The 17,914-nt window shown below is 40.0% G+C and overlaps 1 protein-coding gene across 2 annotated transcripts in view; it reads right to left on the reverse strand.

Annotated features, from left to right (window-relative positions):
- jhy (junctional cadherin complex regulator) overlaps positions 1 to 17,914 on the reverse strand; it is a 30,039-nt gene that overhangs the window by 3,457 nt on the left and 8,668 nt on the right. Inside the window, exons 4-8 of one of the 2 annotated variants that reach the window (XM_022198392.2) lie at positions 16,673 to 16,768; positions 15,521 to 15,960; positions 14,536 to 14,833; positions 2,653 to 2,739; positions 710 to 817 (exon numbers count right to left, since the gene is read on the reverse strand). In XM_022198392.2, the coding sequence (XP_022054084.2) occupies positions 710 to 817; positions 2,653 to 2,739; positions 14,536 to 14,833; positions 15,521 to 15,960; positions 16,673 to 16,768 (1,029 nt within the window). Of the gene's footprint in view, positions 1 to 709; positions 833 to 2,652; positions 2,740 to 14,535; positions 14,834 to 15,520; positions 15,961 to 16,672; positions 16,769 to 17,914 lie in introns of both variants that reach the window. The other variant, XM_051937542.1, reaches the window with a different exon arrangement.

Consider the following 17,914-nt stretch of genomic DNA (forward strand, 5'->3'; position numbering starts at 1 on the left):
TATTGACGTCAGAAAGGTACCTTCCCAGCAGTACATTTTAAAAATTGGATTGTTGTGTTCTGTTTATAGAATTGTACTGATTTATCAAAATGTAATAAAATAATGTTATGTATAATTCTTAATCATTCACTGCACAAATGTCAGTGGATTTTATCTTGTGAGCATTTCAAAATCCAAATGAAATCCAATGAAAGCCAGGCCCCGTGTCACAATCAGGACACCTATTAACCAGTTCACCATCTAACTCCTACAAGTAAACATAAAAAATAAGCACTCTAGTCAATTACTTAATTTACATTTTTTTGATTTCTGGATTTACTAACCTTAGCAATTATCTTCACTATCTCTGCAGCACTTCTGTCTTTATCCTGTTATTAATTATTCAATATTTCATTATTCAATAGCTCGCAGCTTTTGAATGATTTTACTGAATCATCCTGAACTGTGAGCCAGCTGTGTAAGATCCTGGGATCAACAATGTAGTGCTTAGTGAATTGACCGATTGTCACTAGCAGCCTGATCTAGTTAAGAGCTTGTGGGACAGGTTTGAGGTTGGAACATTCAGTGACATTCTCACAAATCTCATACTCCTTCTTAGGCATTCTGTTTTGTCACAACTTTTCTCTCTCAAACAACCACAACTGCACTTGTCTGTTCTGAAAGACACATGTGCTAGGGTTCACACTCTCAGACACTCAATCGCACACACCTTCATCCTGGGAACTTTCTTGTCACAGTCTTTCTGGTCCTTGGTCCGAGGAAAGGGAATCCCACTTAGCTTTTTGTTCTGCTCACGGATCACATTTGAATACAGCTTCTGTCGTTTCAATTTCTCAACATGATGATGGAGAAAGAGGGAGGGTAAAAGAAAGGGAGAGAAGGAGGGAGAGAAACAGATTATAAAAGGGGTTTAATTAACTGAACAATTTCTCCCTTAAGGCCCTTCTCTTTGTGTGTCCTCTTGGCAGAGGCTCTCCATGCAACCTAACAAACCGAACACAGTAGGCCATTCAATGAGCATATCAACATTTACACATATCATTCACTAATAGGCTTGGCTTAGGAGATGCACAGGGCTTACTGTACTGTAAACTGGCCAAACATCTCCCCTTTTTACAACCTGGGATTAACAAAAGATATATAAATAAGCAGAAAGAACACTTAACTTCTAGGGGTACATTCATTTGAGTTGTATATGTAATTGTATCTGTGGGTCTTCAAATGCTGAACCCAATCTAGCTACAAGATGGTCAGTGGTGGACATCAGAACTGAGACAAAGGACTAAAAGAGTAATCATATTTGTCCTGATAAATTCTGATTACTCATTCTGATTAAAGTAACGAAAGGCCAGAAAGAATATGAAATACTACATCTACCGATTGATTTCAGCCTGATATTGGGGAAAACCTCAATATTTCCAAAATGCACAGTAATAAAAAAAATGCAGTCCAGCTGACATGGCAAATGTGTACCTCCCTGTATGTTTGCTTCTCACTGCTGAGTGGCTCTACTTCGTTCTTTTGTTTCTTGCATCGTTCCACAAATGATGGGAATAAAAAGGGTTTCAGGGGCTTAACATGAGCCCTCTATTACAGACACATCTTTGTGTGGTCAAATGGAGAACTAGATGTGTGTAAATTATGTTGGTATTTGCTTGTGTCTTGTCAGTATGGCTTAGTTTTACCGTACAGCGTACAGGTCTATGTTTCATTTAGGAATTTTACATGATGCTAATTATATACACTACTGTTCACAAGTTTGAGGTCACTTGGAAATGTCTTTATTTTTGAAAGAAAAGTAGTTTTTTCCAATGAAGATAACATTAAATGAATCAAAAATACAGTCTAGACATTGTTAATGTGGTAAATGACTATTGTAGCTGGAAATAGCTGACTTTTCATGGAATATCTACATAGAGGTACAGGGGAACATTTCCAGCAACCATCACTCCTGTGTTCTAATGTTACACTGTGTTAGCCAATCTTGATGAAAGGCTAATTGATGCTTAGAAAAGCCTTGTGCAGTTATGCTAGCACATGAGCAAAAGTGTGAGTTTTCATGGAAAACATGAAATTGTCTGGGTGACCCCAAACCTTTGAACATCAGTGCAAATTTTCAGTGTACCGACATATTTGCCTTGTTATATTAAACTGTACACGCAGTCATTTTTCTCTGCCAAATATTGCTGTTTTTTTAGATTCATACTTGCTGAGTCAATTCAGCACTTCATATGTCTGTGAGGAACCTGAATTACCAATATTATATTCTCATTAGTTCTTCTTTAAATTGGCGGTTTTACAAGTTGTTTAAGGTATAAGATTGCTCTGGGTGTTTTCACTCCACACTATCTGGAAACACAACTATCAAACACAACTATCCAAATTCAGGATGTGGTACCACCCTACAGAAAAAGTAAAGCAGTAAAACCCAATTGTAAGCAGCAATAACTCATAAAGCCTTTAGAATTCCATGCCAAGCTGATTCGTTCAAGATGAAAATAACAAGCCTGCTTGTGCATTATCCAGCAACATGTTAATCTATCTCCATAGCTTCAGGATAAATGAATGACAAGACATGCTGGTGGTAGGCCAAAGGGTCACTCGCAATTTCTGCGGATTTGTCACATACTGCTGCTTCAGTTAAGTACTTACTGTCTTTTCATTGGCAGCGCAGTCAGGGTTGAGGCCTTGGAATTTTATATCTGACTTCAGTAGTTTGTAGTCTTTCACACAAGATGCCTGAGAGAGAGGGAAAAGGAGAGTAGAAACTTTTGAAAGCTGACAACAGCTGGACTCTCATCAAAATAAACTTCATCTGCTTTGATGGCTGTCAAGATGTCAAGAGGCATCCTAGTATGAGCAATAAATTCTCTACAGCAATTTTCATTCAGTTTGGTGTTTTTCATTACATTTAAATGATGCAATGAGAAAACAAGAAAAGCACTCAGAGAGTGCAGCACTCCGCCAAGGCTGCTCAGTCGTACGATTTCCGACGGATAAGCCTGCAGCGGTGGATTTGAAATAGAGTCACTCACAATCATGTGGTCGTCAGCAGGTGTCAGATGACATAGTGTTCACTTGTTGTCATAGTTACAGTGATGCCGTGCTGCTACCTCGCAGTGATACAGAAATCTTTAACAAATCCGTGGATCCGGATGATAAGCCGCATCACTGCCAAAATCTAATCACTCGGTCCTTGTGTCATTTCTGACCTTTCGTGACAATTTCATCCAAATCCTTTAGTCTGTTTTTGAGTAATTTTATGAACAGACAGACAGACAGACCAACACTGTCAAAATTGTCACATAAGTCTGCTGCATTCCTTGGTGAAGTAATAAATCAACTTCAACAAGTGAACTTCGCTGTAGTATACAAGTGTACAAGCGAAGTAAAGTACAGTGATGAGGAATGCTGCAACGTCCCTAACATACAATATAGACACACTGTGCATTTAACCCTGTTTGGGGTAATGCTTAGACAAAAGTACAACTCTCATGGGTTTTCCATGGGCCAAAATTTGATCAAACAACACACAGTGACCTTATGTATATATTTGGGGGTACGGAGTCCTTGACATTTGGCATGATAAAGTCTGACTCTATTACATTCTCAGCCATATATATAAAACACATCCAGAGATTATTCTTATGTTTTTAACTACCCCAGTGAGATGGTTCTAGGGATGGCAATGTTCAGCCCATGACTTTAGTCCACTACTTTTAATACATGGTGCCCTTTAATGAAAGCTGTTATCTACTGTCACCAGTAGGTCCAAGTTTCCATGTATCAATAGAAATATGTCAAAACCGAATTGATGAATTTTAACAAAAAAATTTGTGCAGACATTCAAGGTTCAGTGTGTCATGATAATTTCGGGTATCTCTTTAATGTTACTATGAGACCACCATGGACATGAAATTCAGTTCAGACATTAATTTTTCCATTAGCACTAATTGAAATAAGTTTGTGACTTTTTCATTTAGGGTTGAAATTTGGATATGGATATGTAGATGTATGCATGTATGTATGCTTATGTATGCGTTTATTCATACAATCACTACTCTGAATCCTGTGTTATACCTTTTGGTATGTATAATTCCTTACCATTGTTGGTATGTAACTGTTGTTGCTATTTAACTGTTTTGCTATTATCTATGGTTAATCCCACTAAGTTTCAATACTTGTCATGCATTGCCTATCTAATGCATAATTTATGTTTATAGATAACTAGTTTATTTTGAATTCCTTTTCTTTACTTAAAGGAAGTGAAAATTTTGAATTGAAGTAAAGGGGACGGGGGTGGGATTAAATAAGTTTTTTTCCTCCCACTCCCTTTCAGGCATCAGAACCTACTGTATGTTTATTCCTACTGTAGCTTTGCTGTTGCTGTACGGAAATAACAATATATCTGTATGTATAAAATGTGGTTCTATTGTATATACTTGCCTGAAATTAAATAATAAATACAATACAAATTTTAATTTCCCCAATTGCAAGTGACCAAATACTTGCAGAATCGCTACTTTACATCAATTTGTATGGATTGTGTTTTCTATTGTTCTTCTGAGGAAGATCAGGCAATAAGACGACTCAAAATTTATACTGCAGCGTGTGAGGTTTGAAAGGATTTTGCATTGGCAGCATATACTGTATAACATAGAGTGATCCCTTATTAAGCTCTGAAGGACACAATACAGGGGCCGTTTACACGAGGACGCTTGCAGGTAAAAACGTCAATATATTTCAACAAAACACCCTATCGTTTATACGAGGACGGCGTTTTGGGGGCTTAAAAACGCAAAAATTTGAAACCGGCCTCCAGAGTGGAAAAGTTGAAAACTCTCCGCCGTTACGTTTCTGTCTAAACAGCAAAATGCAAAACTTTGCCAAGATCTGACCACGTCGCGTACGCGACTACGTCACATATGTGCGCCGGTGCTTTGGTTTGCCGGCCGGTACAAGGAAGTAAATAAAGATGTGTGATTATTTCCATCCTTCGTACCTTCAAGCAACTCTGGCAGCTCTATGTACACTACAGGAGTCGTACCAACAAACGTGCAGAATCTGTACAGATTCCATTCATGAACATTTACCGTGGCGGACATCCGAAAAGGGAGATAGTACGCATGCGCGTAGACATGGCGGAGTTTTATCACAGCGCCACCCAGCTGCCTGGCATGCATATCCAATCGAATTCCACACACTATAGAGTCACCGTATATACGCAGATTTCCTTCAAAACCGCTCGTCTAAACGTGAAATGACAAGACGCCACTTTTGCATTTTCTGTTAAGATGGTCCTCGTATAAACGTAGCCACAGTTTAAATGTCAAATAATACAGGGAAAGACAGACCAACAATTGGTACGTGTGCGTGTGCGTGTGCGTGTGCGTGAGAGAGAGCGAGAGAGAGAGTCTTAAAGCTGTCTCTAGACAAAAAGGATCTAATTACTCCAGATTTTACTGGCTGCTTTTTAGGATTTCAGCTTGGTCCAGCCCTTGGCAATGGACACAACAGGGTACTTTTCTCTCCAACCCCTAAGTCATGCTCAGCTGCTTTTACGCCTAGGCACTGCAGCCTGCTTTAGAAATTGAGCCTGTAATCTCGTCAGACATGATGGCTACAGTGGGAGAGATTTGGTGTGGGGGGTAGGGTGGTTAGGGTGTGGTGGGGGTGGATGGGGAACCGCATATGCACTTCTCATTTTTTGACCGAAAAGAGGTAGCGATAACTCTGCATGCTGACTTTATTTCACTGTTCATTACTTGGCGTGGGTAGTGTTTGTGGGGCGCTGGTACCTCACCTGTGGCTCGAGAAAATTGGTTGATGGTTTTTTACACGAACCGATACAGCATTTCTGATTCTGCCTATAATCTTGTTTCATTGTGTTTTCACCTACTCAAAGAAAACACTTTGTTCCACCATAAAAAAACAAAAAACAGCATCAAAAAAGTACTGGACAGAACCTGGAATTCCATAACATGATGGCCTGACCATGGGTGTTATTTATTGGGGACACAACTGATACATAATCCAATCACCTTTTACAAACAAAGCAAAGCAAACCAGACAGGACAAGCTAATCTATTAGCAACATAATTGTTTGCAAGAGTAAGGTGCTACCACAGCTGTATTTTGATTCTAAGTTAGGATTTGAGCTTGTTGAAAACTAGTTCCTCCCAGACAGAAGAAGGTTATATTAAGTGACTTGTTGTGTAAGTGTCCAATTAGTAGTAGTGACTTTATTAGATTGTTACTCGTTTCTGCTTTTTAGGTGAGTTTGTAGGTTTGCTCTTGAGGTACAGTTTGTTTTTGCGCCATATTCATAGCTATTTGTTGTGGAAATTGGTTAGGCTGTCCTTTCGGTGGACCTTCTTTAACAGCGTCATTATTGGACTTTTTGGTGAAAGTGAATGGTAGGACTCATCCGCCTGTTTGAAGTGGAGTTTTGCATTCAAACTGAAATGAGTTGGGCACTAAGCCATCTGTTGCTTGATATTTTTTCAGTCGAAGGGCATTTGATCACGTTGGATTCTGAAGTTTTCCACCCTGGTATGGTTGTATTGCAGGGTGTGCGCTTTAGTGTATTACTAAACAGCAAAAAAAACTTTGATGCAGAAAAAGTTTTCTCAGGCTTTTGAACATGAATCAATTGCTTGCTGTGCCCAAAACATTTGAGTGAAAAACTGATCCACAAGCAAAGGAAGTGGATGTTTTCAATGTTTTGGTCTAACTTCACCCTATTATAGATCAAGAGAGAGGAAGAGACAAAAAGACCTTCCAAGACCTTGAGCTGGAGCTATGTCAACCAAATTTTCAATTACAATGAAAAGATGAAGATCTTTCTGTGACATTGCCTGAGATGAATGCACCAATTTATCACCAATGAGGTGAATGCTTTGATTGATGTCCTTAGAGAAACTGTTAAAAATCTGGAGTGGACTCAGGACAAATGGTCTGCTGTATCAAAGTGTTCTGGAAAGGAAGTCGTGGTTATGCGGCATTAGATGTTAAACAAAAAAGAGAATACAATATAGAGAAGACCGTGGTCTTCCCTGCTTATGAATTATTCCGCAAGACTTATCGACAGAAGATAGGCTACACAGGAGTAATGAAACTTTTCTTGATTCAGCAGAAAGTCGTTTTTGATACATGGTTTCTCCTGTTCAGGAGCTTCAGGGGATGCTTTAAGAGAGGGGTTTACTGTGCCACACCATGTCGCTGCCTTAATAATGTGGCAGTTACAAATCTTAGAAAAGCAACAATGATGGCAGCTTCTTAAAAGTGAATTAATTGTGATGTGTGATGTGAAAATAGTAAAGTTTATGTGGATAGGAGAAAAAGCAAAAAGTGAAAGCTGCAGTATATTGTCTAATGTCTGTGTCTCAATCATCTAGGCCATGGTAATCGTAGGAGCTTCAGTAGAAATCAACTAGGTTCTTGTTACTTCAAGACATTTCAACTCTCATCCAAGAAGCTTCTTCAGTTCTCAGAACTGAACCTGCTAGATAAGTTCAGCTGATTTTGAAAGGCAGGGGACACCCCTTAAAATTTTTCACTCTCTGCGTCATTGCAACCATTTGCCAAAATCAAAAAAGTTCATTTTATTTCTCATTAATGTACACTCAGCACCCCATCTTGACAGAAAAAACAGAAACGTAGAAATTTTTGCAAATTTATTAAAAAAGAAAAACTGAAATATCACATGGTCAGAAGTATTCAGACCCTTTGCAGCGACACTCACATGCTGTCCATTTCTTCTGATCCTCCTCGAGATGGTTCTGCTTCTTTATTGGAGTCCAGCTGTGTTTAATTAAACTGATTGGACTTGATTAGGAAAGGCACACACCTGTCTATATAAGACCTTACAGCTCACAGTGCATGTCAGAGCAAATGAGAATCATGAGGTTGAAGGAACTGCCCAAGGAGCTCAGAGACAGAATTGTGACAAGGCACAGATCTGGCCAAGGTTACAAAAGAATTTCTGCAGCACTCAAGGTTCCTAAGAGCACAGTGTCCTCCATAATCCTCAAATGGAAGAAGTTTGGGACGACCACAACTCTTCCTAGACCTGGTCGTCCAGCCAAACTGAGCAATGGTGGGAGAAGAGCCTTGGTGAGAGAGGTAAAGAAGAACCCAAAGATCACTGTGGCTGAGCTCCAGAGATGCAGTCGGCAGATAGGAGAAAGTTCCACAAAGTCAACTATCACTGCAGCCCTCCACCAGTCAGGGCTTTATGGCAGAGTGGCCCGACGGAAGCCTCTCCTCAGTGCAAGACACATGAAAGCCTGCATAGAGTTTGCCAAAAAAAAAAAACACATGAAGGACTCCTAGACTATGAGAAATAAGATTCTCTGGTCTGATGAGACCAAGATTGAACTTTTTGGTCTTAATTCTAAGCGGTATGTGTGGAGAAAACCAGGCACTGCTCATCACCTGCCCAATACAATCCCTACAGTGAAACATGGGAGCATCATGTTGTGGGGGTGTTTTTCAGCTGCAGGGACAGGACGACTGGTTGCAACTGAAGGAAGGATGAATGCGGCCAAGTACAGAGATATCCTGGAGGAAAACCTCTTCCAGAGTGCTCAGGACCTCAGACTGGGCTGAAGGTTCACCTTTCAACAGGACAATGACCCTAAGCACACAGCTAAAATAACAAAGGAGTGGCTTCAGAACAACTCTGTGACCATTCTTGACTGGCCCAGCCAGAGCCCTGACCTAAACCCAATTGAGCATCTCTGGAGAGACCTCAAAATGGCTGTCCACCAACGTTCACCATCCAACCTGACAGAACTGGAGAGGATCTGCAAGAAAGAATGGCAGAGGATCCCCAAATCCAGGTGTGAAAAACTTGTAGCGTCATTCCCAAGAAGACTCATGGCTGTACTAGCTGAAAAGGATGTTTCTACTCAATACTGAGCACAGGGTCTGAATACTTCTGACCATGTGATATTTCAGTTTTTCTTTTTTAATAAATTTGCAAAAATTTCTACATTTCTGTTTTTTTCTGTCAAGATGGGGTGCTGAGTGTACATTAATGAGAAATAAAATGAACTTTTTTGATTTTGGCAAATGGCTGCAATGACACAGAGAGTGAAAAATTTCAAGGGGTCCGAATACTTTCCGTACCCACTGTATGTATAAAGTACATGGCACAGTTCCACATTGCCACATTAAAGAAAACACAAGTCATCACCTGCTGCTGAGAGAGAACTGGTCAGGATGGTCAAGAATCAACCATGAATCACGAAATGAAGGTCTGCAATTAATCAGAATCTGCTGGAACACAGGTGTCAGTGTCCACAGTCAAGTTCTACATTGTCATAGGCTGAGAGACTGCAATGCAAGAAAAAAGCTTCTTCTGTAGAAGTGAAGGTTCTTCTGAAGCATGTTGCTGATAACATGGACAAGGACAAGACTTCCTGTCATGTCTACCTGTCCTGCTATACCTAATGTGAAGCATGGTGGTGATAGTATTCTGCTCTGAGCCTGTTCTACTGCCAGTGGAACTGGTGCTTTAGACAAAGTAAATGGAATAATAAAGGTTTTCTTCAGGAAAACCTAAAATCATCACTCAGAAGATTGGGTCTTGGACACAGCTGGATGTTTCAACAGGATTATGACCCCACACACAAAACAAAAAAGGTAAAGGCATGACTGAATCAGGCTACAGTTAAAATTTTGGACTGGTCCTTCCAAAATCCCAGCTATTATGAAGAACCTCTGAACTATGCTTCAGAGCGCATTTCACCCAAAATTTGTATTGCTGTATGTATATCTTTGACCTATAATAAATCAATAAAAGAATCAAAATTTGTGATTCTTTTTGTGACAAGGATGCATGCATTTCAAAGACTCCATCACAGAAAACTAAGAATTATAGAAGTCATTAAAAATTCTTCACTGCCATGATATACATGGTCTTTACAAGTGTATGCATGTATATACTATTGATCAAAACTTTGAGGTCACTTAGAAATGTCCTTATTTTTGAAAGAAAAACTATTTTTTCCAATGAAGATAACATTAAATTAATCAGATATGCAGTCTAGACATTGTTAATGTGGCAAATGGCTATTCAAACTGGAAACAGCTGATTTTTAATGGAATATCTACATAGGGGTACAGAGGAACATTTCCAGCAACCATCACTCCTGTGTTCTAATGATGCATTGAGTTAGCTAATGGTGTTGAAAGGCTCATTGATGATTAGAAAATCCTTGTGCAAGTATGTTAGAACATGAATAAAAGTGTGAGTTTACATGGAAAACATGAAATTGCCTGGGTGACCCCAAACTTTTTAACGATAGTGTATATGTGCACTTTTTCAAGACTGTATCTTTGCCATTTATTTTACTGCTTCACTGTCATCTTTATCAGCTAACCAATCATACATTAGATAAGGTGGAACTTTTCACCCTGGTAATCCAGAAAAGGAGGATATACTTCAAACATGTAGTGAGAGAGCAGCATTTTAACCTTAACCATGACATTACTCCTAACCCTAACCAAGTAATTTTAATGCTTTACCTGAACCAAGCTTCTAATACCCAAACGTCGAACAAAGCATGATATTTTCCCACAAAACTTAAGTCTGACACTGGTGTTCTCTCCTCCATCACATGACGCCAACCTTGGCCTAGGTGAAAGTCCGTCATTGGTTTTCACCATCAACCATGCTTCCTTACCCGTGATGCAGATTTTGTCGCTCTTTCAAACTGGCTGCCTTTTTCACAAAAAAAAAAAAATCGCAGGTCATAAATTATCATTTATTTCAAAACAGAATCTTCCATGAACCCTCTATACACCGCTTTATCCTCACTAGGGTCACGGGGGGTGCTGGAGCCTATCCTAGCTGACTCGGGCGAAGGCAGGGGACACCCTGGACAGGTTGCCAGTCTGTCGCAGGGCTACATATACAATCAATCACACTCACACCTACGGGCAATTTAGAGTAACCAATTAAACTCAGCATATTTTTGGACTGTGGGAGGAAGCCCACGCATGCACAGGGAGAACATGCAAACTCCATGCAGAAAGATCCCAGGCCCACCCCGGGATTTGAACCGAGATCTTCTTGCTGCAAGGCGAAAGTGCTAACCACTACCCCACTGTGCAGCCCAAAACGGAATCATATTTTCCTCAAAACATATTTCAGAATGCAGTCTACTCAGATAGGAGTGTAAGTGGAGACTGGGTTGACAGGGGTATATTCACTTCTAATATATACTGTGTTTTTGCAACAGTTACTGGTATTTAAATTTAACATGCACACTAATGTAGAAACTAGCGGTTGGCCAGATCTAAGTTCGACTTGTCAAACAAGCACTTCTTTAAACCACAGTATAAAATCCAACTATGGCTTGAATATCTATGTAACTACAGAGGTAACAGAAGAAGGGCTAAGTGAGTTTCTGCTCAGGACCCACCTGCACAGCGTAGCCTGATAAACCAGGACAACAACAGCCAAATCATTAAATGCAAATGGGTATCTTTAGTTGCCCTGTACAGACTCTCTCCCTTTTAATCACCTTATCCTCTAACACTTCAAATGGCTTTTCAGAGGGTGCAGCGCTGCGGTTTATATAGCCATCTTCTTACAGCAATTAAGTGTATCTTAGTGGAGCTAGACAATTAACCTGATGTTTTGTGCCCTCAGTCACCAGAACACTCCTTCTGGATTAAGCAGCCCCTGCATTAAGACAGCTGAGGGGATTACTTGGGACTTCAAAGGGGCATTTATTTGTATAACCTCTTGTGTACATGGGGATTAACCGGGAATGCCACTGTCAATTAAAGAATTCATGTTTCACTTTTGTAAGGTGAAACTGCAAAATTACTTCTTATTTTTGTCATTTAAATGTGATTATTCAGTGTTTGCTGAGTGTGTTTTGTGACCACTGAGGCCCGTTTAAACAGTTTAAAACATGTGGACAATGAACGCATTACATAGAGGTGTACTGTTTGTATTCATGTATATTTCATAGCTGTTCTTCACCTCACTGTTCTGACATCTAATGTGACAGTTTCACATTTTACCCTGAGATCTTTATCACAGGAAACAGATCTAGAAGCATCACAACCACAGGTGGTTAAGCAGTAGTCTAGTACAATGTGAAAGTGTGATCTGTAGTTTCCATCCCATGCTCACACTTTGTGTAGTACACCACACACTTGCTACATCAAGCAATACATTACCTACAGTGTGGAATTTACTTTTTTTAGATACTGTGCATTTAATACATGTATGGAGAATTTGTTATATGTATGCTTTTGAGGACTGGCATAATTTACAATGTCAGAGGGTGTAACTATTTTTCTGCAATGTCTCATTAAAAGAACTTTTTTGTTGTTGCTTTATAACAAAAAGTCCTTTTTTGGTTGTTTCTTCTGTGGCTCATCATCTCTACATGCTACTGTTCGAAAGTTTGGGGTCACCCAGACAATTTCATGTTTTCCATGAAAACTTAAACTTATATTCATGTTCTAACATAATTGCACAAGGGTTTTCGAATCATCAGTTAGCCTTTCAACACCATTAGCTAACAACGTAGCATTAGAACGCAGGAGTGATGGTTGCTGGAAATGGGCCTCTGCAGTGACGTGCACGGACATTTTGAGGGGCAGGTGCTCAATGGGGAAAAAAAGGGCATCTCGTGCGGCGTGTACAACCACTGGCTGCCTTAATATAACAGTATGAGATTTGAAAAAAAAAAAGTAAAAATCATTTTCTGTAACGTCATTTATTTTAATATCTTAACACACAAAGGGTCAATAAAACATTGTACCGTAACATTGTAAATGACATGTAGCTCCCTTTCTTTGTCTTTCCTGATCCTTTCCCTTCTGGGCATGCTGCAATTGGTAAATGAAAAGAGATCGACAATATCAAGACTGATTCCTGATATTAAGCTACAACAAGGCAGAAAGCTACTTTTTTTTGTCATTCAGCAAATAAGTCACAGCCATTGTTACCTCTACCTAATGTATGCTAATAATAAACCTACACAAACTAAATATTCAGTTATAGCACACTGATCATATGCTGTACCAATTCACCAAATAACTTCGGTTGTGTGGTCATCGCATTATGTCGATTAATTTATTATTATTATGGGTAGCCTGGGGCTAAGCAGGCTGGCTAAAAAGGAGAGAGGGTCTCCAGGTGGGTGGTTTCAGTATGGCACAAGGTATGAGGTGTTCTGGTTAGAGAACAGGCAGCCAGACTTTCCAGGTTATTGGTATTTATTGCTGGATAACTCAAAAGGCTGTTGTACTATAGACAGCTGTGGCAGATAGCTGTGCTGTGATAGCTATGGTTCTGAAGTATTACACAGGAATAATAAATCAGTGACACATTTGCCATAAGTACAGCCACAAAAATAATAATTATACTGAGAAATAACATAAAATGCACATAAACACAATAGCATACACTGCAAAATATTGTGTACGGCTTAGCATTGCAATCACATTAATTCACATAACATGAGCAAGGCAGTCAGACACGGCCTGACAATTGACAACATGATAGGCTAATAGCTAAGCTAATGTCTGTCACATAAAGTATCAATAACGACCAACAGGTAACAGTGAACGCTCTACACTGGGGGAAACACAAGACCACTCACTTTTGGTCATTTACACACAGCAAGTAAAGGAAAAATGCAACATGCATTCAGGCCGAACATGTGCAGGGGAGAAACTAGTCAACAGACTGCTGCTAAACAGAAAAACACGGCATTCGAGGTGCGTTCAGGGACTTTAGGGAAAAAACATCAACATTCGGTTTACTCAGCAAAGGACGAAATGCACAACACAACCCAGACAATATTCCAATCGAAATATGAAGGCTTTCTAACACGGCCAGTTGGCTAATTTAGGAACGGTTGTTTAGCGCTGCAAGAGACAGGCTACTTCACAACAGAGACAAATAAATGCACCGTGTGCCTTGGCAACCAAAGCTTATGAACAATGCACTTGATTCATTTAGGTGTTACCCGGTTGGTGGAAATGCTGTGGACTGTGCGCAGCTGCTGCCACACGCCTGTCCGCTCCTCGTGTTCACGTTACGAAATAGGGCGGGGCGAGTAGCGGCACGGGTTGTTTGCGTCTATGTGTGTGTTTAATCTTAAACTTTAAAAAAAAAAAAAAGTTGAGACCGAACGGCACCTGCTTGACACTGAGGGCAAAGGGCAGGCTCTAGCACCACCTGGTGGCTATCTGTGCACGCCACTGGGCCTCTGTACCCCTATGCAGATATTCCATTAAAAATCAGCCATTTCCAGCTAGAATAGTCATTTACCACATTAATAATGTCTAGACTGTATTTCTGATTAATTTGATGTTATCTTCATTGGAAAAAAATGTTTTTCTTTCAAAAACAAGGACATTTCTAGGTGACCCTATACAATGTATGGAATGTGCACAAAATGTGAGCACATCACAATTACTACAATTACAAACAAATGCTCAGAAGAGTTGTTTTTCAATCTGTGTGAGATCATAAAGGAAGGTCACAGACACACAAACCTTGTCGGTGTCTTTTGCTCTCATCTGCCTCTGTTTCTCCATCTGAACCAGGTAGCCATCAGAGCTGCTTCTGTGGATGGGATACGCTGTGTTCACACTGTGACCACTGCTTGGCTCAGTTCCTTTTCCTGTTATTGGCTGTCCTATGGGAGGCAGAACTTTGGACGTGCCCATGACCTGTGGTAACGTGCTGGTAAGTGTCCTGGGCAAATTTTGTGCAAATGTATTCACGTAACCTTCATTTGGACTCCACCTCTGGTCCTCTCCTTTATAAGATGGACATTTTAATTCCTCTGTCCTGAAACACAGAAATATAGGTGCACAATTAATGAAGGCTTCCGTGATAATAGATCACTAGACAAAAAAATATTTCCCTATAAAATTAGTTTATTGTATTATTGTTGGTGCTGTTATTTTGCACAAACCACAAATATGCTGTTTGTCATATTACTACCCCGCCAAGGGACGAGGCAGAGTTCTGTGACGATAGGTGTTTGTCCATCTGTTTGTTCGCAACATTTCTCAACAATGGACTAACGGATTTGGATGAAATTTTTAGCGAGGGTCAGAAATTAAACAAGGACCATGTGATTAGATTTTGGCAGTGATGCACCTTGTAGTCTGGATCCACGGATTTGTTAAAGATTTCTGTATCATTGCGGCTGTAACTATGACAACAAGTGAACACTACGTCAGCTGTCTGCTGATGATCGCATGATTACGATCCTGCTACAAATTGACCGCTGGAGTTATCTGGACTTATCCATTGGAAATCATACAACGACTGAGCAGCCTTGGTGGAGTACTGCGCTCTCTAAGTGTTCTTCTTGCTGTCATGTGCTTAGTACTTAGTATTTTTGTTTGTTTTTTACCTTAATTGCTCCATTATTTCTGTATTGTTGCTAATATTTGAGTGCATGCAATCTGAGCTCCAACAAGCATCTTTCTCGTCTTTACAAAGAAAAAAGAAAACAGTATGAATCACCTTTCCCATTGTTCAGGGCCACTCTCCCAGTTTTGGTGGGTAAGGTGTACATTTAACCCTTTCCGAGACACGTGGTTGGACTTTTCTACAGTTGTCTGTTTATACGCCAGAGACAAGGCGCTTTTAGATGCAGAGGTCCTATAAGTATGATCATGAAGAGATGGTAAGTTGATGATGGCATTCTGGCCCATTTGCTGGAGTAGTGGAAGTAGGTGGGATCCAGTATTTAGGTGGATGCTGAGGTGGACTGTGGAGGGCAAAGGCTGTGATGAAGTTGTCTTCTGTGGTTCTGTCTGATTCACAGTGGCTGATTTTGCTAATTGGGAGTGCAGACAGTCTCCATGCTCAGCTTCGACCCTCAGGGAAGGATTCTGTTGCTGCTGAGAGGGGTTGGAGTATTCTTTCTGCTTGGCTTTTTTTCCTTTGCTGATCTTGGCGACCTGGTTTGAAGTAGGATTTACAGTTTGACAAGTACAGTTTTCATTAATGTCAGATGTCTAAACAATAAGTGTTACTAATTTGACCAGGACTGCTTTAAAAGATTTGCACAGGTGTCAATTCACAAAACCCAAACATGCAAACAGGCAAAAGTCAAGTATATTATTAGCATTCAAATCAGACAAAGCATCAACTCTAAATCAACCCATTTCACCACAAAAACAACACCAGACAAACATGAGCTTTGAGTTAAGAGGCACAATTCTCTCCCAGGGGTAAGAAGGGATGTCGCGCTTCTTTGCATGATCTGACCAAATTATTTACCGGGAGGTCTGTGAGTGTGTGTCTCATGCATCTAATGCCACTGATTTAGCAAACCCCAGCTTTGCCCATTCCAAAGGGAAAATATTTATACTCCTGTGTTTGGCAGCGTTTAGACAGCTGCTCAAGTGCTCAAAATAATAATGTTTCTCCATTTCTTTTCTTTTTCACTCCAACACCTTTTTAAAAATTTTCAAAAATAATTTCGGGCAAGCCTTAATGCAACAACGTCATCAGGGTTTGTATCCTCGGTTGATAGTGTCCAGGTCAGCAGCCCATTGTAGCACAAACACAAATAAGTTTCTATGCACAAAATACTGCAAACATTTCATGATATCTTCATGCTGTTGTCTGGGAGGATATCAACCAAGAGAAAAAACAGTGGGCTCCTACCTTCAGCTGCTGCGTTTTCTGCAGCAAGCTTAACTTGGGGGCTGAACTGCCTGTTTGACTTTCTGCACTTGCTGTCTTCTCAAGAGTTACATGCACCTTTAGATAGAACACAAAGAGAAAGCAACATGCTGATAACCAAAGAAAGCAGAAGCAAACCTCCTTTATATTTTTTAATTTCTATACATTGGAGCTGTTGGCCTGTTGGCTACTCAGGAGTATCAATACTGCAGCCATTACTACAGTGCCTGCCTTCTGTTACCATATCATATTATATCAATTTACTGTTTGTTGTTGCTAATGTATCCATTTGTAGCACAGAAACATGTTCTGTTAACACTGTAATGAAAAGCATTTTGTTAACTTTGGGACTCCCCTCAGTGACAGAGAACCATCTGAGTGGATCGATGGTATTGACAGGCTGAAGACTTTTTCACTGAATGCCACTAATTCTTTGAGCTTGAAAAGGTGAAGGTCATGAAGTGTGAGTGAACCCAGTTGTAACATATCCATCAATAATGCGTTAGTGATTGCATCTAATAGCCTGAGATGCTACTATTATGCAGGGAAAACACATGTAGACTGCAGTGGTATTTCAATATAAAACTCATATGACTTTTTGTTATCTTACATTACATTAATTGGGCAGATGCTTTGGCCCCATTCAAACTTCAAACTATGAAGGAGCAATAGTTTAATATTTAAAACTAAGATTAAATCTCCTTCAAAAAAAAAAGATTGAACACTTGTTCAGTGCTACCTCGTCTCTACCTTAGAACAGATTGTTGGGCTTTTAGTAATTACCTGAAACATTGTACACATTTGAGGGCTGTTATAGAGTACAAACAATCACAGAAGAGTTGTTTGAATATCAGGAACAGGGGTTACTGATCTGACTGGCAGTGTACATGCTCACACAAACACACTTTGCACCTCTCCCTTTCACCCATTGCCCCTGCCATTGCCTTTTGTCAGCCATTACAAAAATCCCAATCAGCTGGAACAAATGATCAAGTATGTATTGCATTTTGAGCATGGTAAGCTGTGTAATACCTTTTCTACAAAATTGGGAGGCCCGTAATTGCTTCTCTGCAAGACGATGTCGCAACAAAGTCTGGCAATTGCAGCTCGCTGTATTACCTCCTGTACACAGGAAACATCTGCTTTTCACGATGAAGACTTCAAAGGGGCAGTGGATCTTGAATTGCATTTAGCTGCTATTGTGGCCAGCCCAGGTAATCTTGA

The sequence above is a fragment of the Acanthochromis polyacanthus genome, chromosome 17 (genome assembly GCF_021347895.1).
Source record: "Acanthochromis polyacanthus isolate Apoly-LR-REF ecotype Palm Island chromosome 17, KAUST_Apoly_ChrSc, whole genome shotgun sequence".
NCBI classification, from domain to species: domain Eukaryota; kingdom Metazoa; phylum Chordata; class Actinopteri; family Pomacentridae; genus Acanthochromis; species Acanthochromis polyacanthus.